At 32.2% G+C, this 3,586-nt stretch overlaps 1 protein-coding gene across 4 annotated transcripts in view; it reads right to left on the bottom strand.

The window, feature by feature from the left end:
- Nucleotides 1-3,586, bottom strand: part of LOC102680358 (protein RUFY3-like) — an 8,805-nt gene that overhangs the window by 4,132 nt on the left and 1,087 nt on the right. The window contains exons 1-3 of one of the 4 annotated variants that reach the window (XM_031514019.1): nucleotides 1,596-2,584; nucleotides 397-575; nucleotides 225-334 (exon numbers count right to left, since the gene is read on the bottom strand). In XM_031514019.1, coding sequence (XP_031369879.1) covers nucleotides 225-334; nucleotides 397-575; nucleotides 1,596-1,830 — 524 coding nt within the window. In that variant the 5' untranslated portion in view covers nucleotides 1,831-2,584. Of the gene's footprint in view, nucleotides 1-224; nucleotides 335-396; nucleotides 576-1,472; nucleotides 2,585-3,586 lie in introns of those variants that run through there. The other 3 variants (XM_031514021.1, XM_031514018.1, XM_031514020.1) reach the window with 3 other exon arrangements.

The following is a 3,586-nucleotide window of genomic DNA, read 5'->3' as shown; positions in this document are numbered from 1 at the left end:
AAAAAAAAAAAAGAAAATTAAGGAGATTTTTATTTTAAAACTTTTATATGGGAGAAAATTAATTTTAAAATTATTTCATCATTGAGAAATTTCTGCAAGAAGTGATTATTTTTCATTTTTTTAGGTAAGATTTATATTAGGGAAGGAAAGATATATTGAAATATTTACAAATTTAAGAATTGGTAATTTTTGGATGGAGAATAAAGACGGAAATCGCATTATACCTAACAGTAGGTAGATCACGAATACTGGACGTAATGTCCTGCGCTTCGGGGCAATATTTCTCAACGAGTTGTAGAATATCCCAAAGCTCCTTCTTGGGTCCAAGGAGACCCTGAAATCGAAGGCAATTAGCGCCAATTTCCCTTTTCAATATAATTCGAAGGTAATGTTTACCTTCTTTGGTCGCAAACCATGCCTAAGCACGTGTTCAAGAACGATGAAGAAATGTTGCAATGGCATATGATCAGAGTCGAGCATTCGACCATACTTCAAAGACGTTTCGATCAGCTCCTTCACGATTAATTTCGAGATATTAACGAGGTTACTCCTCTCGATGATGACTGGATCTCGTGCTGCAAAAACAACAGTGTTCTTGTTCCAATTCGGCAAAGAATATGTATATACGTATATATATAGATATCTTCATTGGTAATATTATATTCATTGGTAATAATCGTTGATTTCATCCGTATTCTCGTCGATGAAAATTTAAATAAAAAAAAAAATAAATAAATAAAATAAATTGTTCTTCTGGAAAGTGCATGAAAATGATGATATGATGATGCGAGTATCGGCGAAGCGCAACGAAAAAATATTATTAATTAAGAAAAAGTTGCGCTAATAAAAAGAAAAAAAAGATTTTCTATTACAGAAATAGTTAGAGATTAGAATTATGGATTTTAGAAATCGCGAAGTGAAAGAGAAGAAAAGAAAAAAGAATAGATAAGATAAGATAATGATCTTACATCGAAGGAAATTGATTCCAGTTTAATAAAATTAAAGAACAAAACTTCTCGAATAAATATCCCATAAATTCTCAATCTCAGAATTTCTTATTGAAGATTATTAAATTGGAAAAAGTAGAACTTGAATGAATAAAGATTTCTATTATCCATAAATATCTGCCATCCATAATGATCTTTTTGCGCGTTTAAAATGTCGAATAATTTAGAAATTATCGAATTTAATCTGAATTAAATTCCACATCTTATTAATTACGAAGAAATAATTGAGCCGGAATAAATTTCCCCCGAAAGAAAAAAACTTGATCTCGTATCGTAAACGAAAACCACAACCACAACCAAAAAAAAGAAAATAGAACAATCAAAGCTTGAAAACTTGAGCTCGTCCATGTCCATGAATTTTTACCGACACAGACTGGTGCAATAATAAACCGTTGTTTCAAAAAAATAAACGGGTCGAGGAAGAAGTGAGATGAAGCGAGTAGTGCAAGAACATCGAGTACAGACACAAGCTGGAAACGTGCTGCAATGGCGGTGGGCTTGACGGCATTATATCGCGAAGCTCTCGCTGTTCGGGAAGCTGTTGCTGGCGATGATGATCATTATGATGATGATGATGATGATTAATACCACTTAGCGCAAGCGGTGGTGAGGGGGATCGTTGAATCGAGTCGTGCAACGAGAACTCGACATCCTGAAGCTCTTTCAGGCACAGCCACTCGCCGTCCACCGATACACGGAAGTTGCACAGGTATATAGTATCCTGGGCGCCAGCCATGTCTTCCTCAAGCATGACACCACCGTGATGCACACCGTGGTCACCCGCTGGTCTGATCTTCAGACCGTTCTGGGATTCTTGCCGCATAGAAGAAATCGTAACAATGGGTCCCTTTAAGCCGCTCCGTACACGGAGTACTTGTGTTTGGGTTAACTGGAACTGGTCTCTTCTCGTTATCGATCGCCCCCAGCGAACGTTTCTTTTTTCTCCTTTTTATATAACTTTCCAAAAAATATTCGATTTCTCTCGGAAAAGAATAATAATATTTTGATTCGAGTTCTGTGATCGGAGTTGTTTGATTACTTTATTTTATTATATCGTCTTTCTTGCCACTACGATGTCCCAATTCGATTATTTCTTGGTAGAGATGTTGGTTTTGGTTGCTCTTGAGAATTTCAATCAGCTGACTCGACGCGTTTTCATTGGTAATTTTGGTTGATATATCGAATAATGATGATTATGTATTTAATTATTGACCACTGTTTTATATTTACACGAATAGCAATTGTTTTTAAGAAATTTTAAGAAGTAATTCGCGATGTTCGTTCGATACGGGTATCGTTAAATTGTTAAGTGTTAAATTCGTGTTATGGAGAAAATGAAATATAGACACTGCGGTAAAAGCGGTGAAAAGAAATCTTTGCTGAAGCGGAAAAAACAATCGCGTTCGCGTTTCGGTTTTAGAGCTACATTGTAGCTGTAACTTCGTGTCAATTGGCTTCTTAAGAGTTTAACGTGGAAGAGACTGATTCACTGCCGAGGAAAATCGCGTATGAAGTGTGTCGATTGCTCGCGAAAATTTTTACGACGAAAATGGTGTGTCGCCGGCGTAAAGTAATATTGATTTTCCCGCCGACTTTACCTCCACCTACGATAATCAATACACATAGTCGAGTAGCTGGCCGGGAGGTGCTGCCATCTATTTTGCTTCGTTTTCTATTATGTCGATAAAACAGTATTTGATAAAAAAAGATATTTATATAACGGAAATTAAATTGAAATTTTGTATCGTACATCTTAATTAAAATATTATTTCATTTTTATTTCACAATATTTTAGTTGTGAAACATTAATCATATTTTCAAAATGAAATTCCATGAATTCATAATTTCATGAAATTTAAATTAAAGAAAATATATAATGATTATTTGAGTTAATTTTATCTTCATGAATGATTTTTGAGATTTTTTTATTATGATATAAATTCGAGATTTAAAATACGTTTGCTCAATGTCAAAGATCATTTAATGCAAATAATAATACAAGATAAATATGTATTATCTGTAAATGTTCTATTGCATTAATGTATTTTGAAAAAAATAAAATCATTTAATCGTTTCTTTACATTATATTCAATACTTTATATCATTATCGTGGTATTAAAAGCATTAAAATTTTATATATATAAATTAAATATTATTTTTAATTTGAATAATCTCTTTCTGAGATTATTTGATTCAAATTTTTAAAATTTAAATATAAATAAATCTTAAATAATCTTAAATAAATCTTAAATAAATTCATATATTATATATTTTCACGAAAACTAGAATTAATGCCTTAAATTCCATAACGAGTTAAAATAACGAATTTATTTTTTTTTCTTTTTTTCTCTAATTAATTTTTAATTAATTTTTTTTTATCATTACCGTCAATTGAAACCATATAACCAATAATTACTGTAATGTTACACAATCATAACAAAAATAAATACAATTTTTCATTTCTTGAGTCATATCTAACACGTGTAACATTACCATTGACGGTCACGTGACATATAGTTAACCCTAGTGAAGTAGGCGTATCTCGATAAAGAAACGAGAATACCGGCGTGTGAGCGCTA

The sequence above is a fragment of the Apis dorsata genome, unplaced genomic scaffold (assembly GCF_000469605.1).
Source record: "Apis dorsata unplaced genomic scaffold, Apis dorsata 1.3 scaffold_840, whole genome shotgun sequence".
Lineage (NCBI taxonomy): Eukaryota > Metazoa > Arthropoda > Insecta > Hymenoptera > Apidae > Apis > Apis dorsata.
This window is presented reverse-complemented; position numbering and strand designations above follow the sequence as displayed.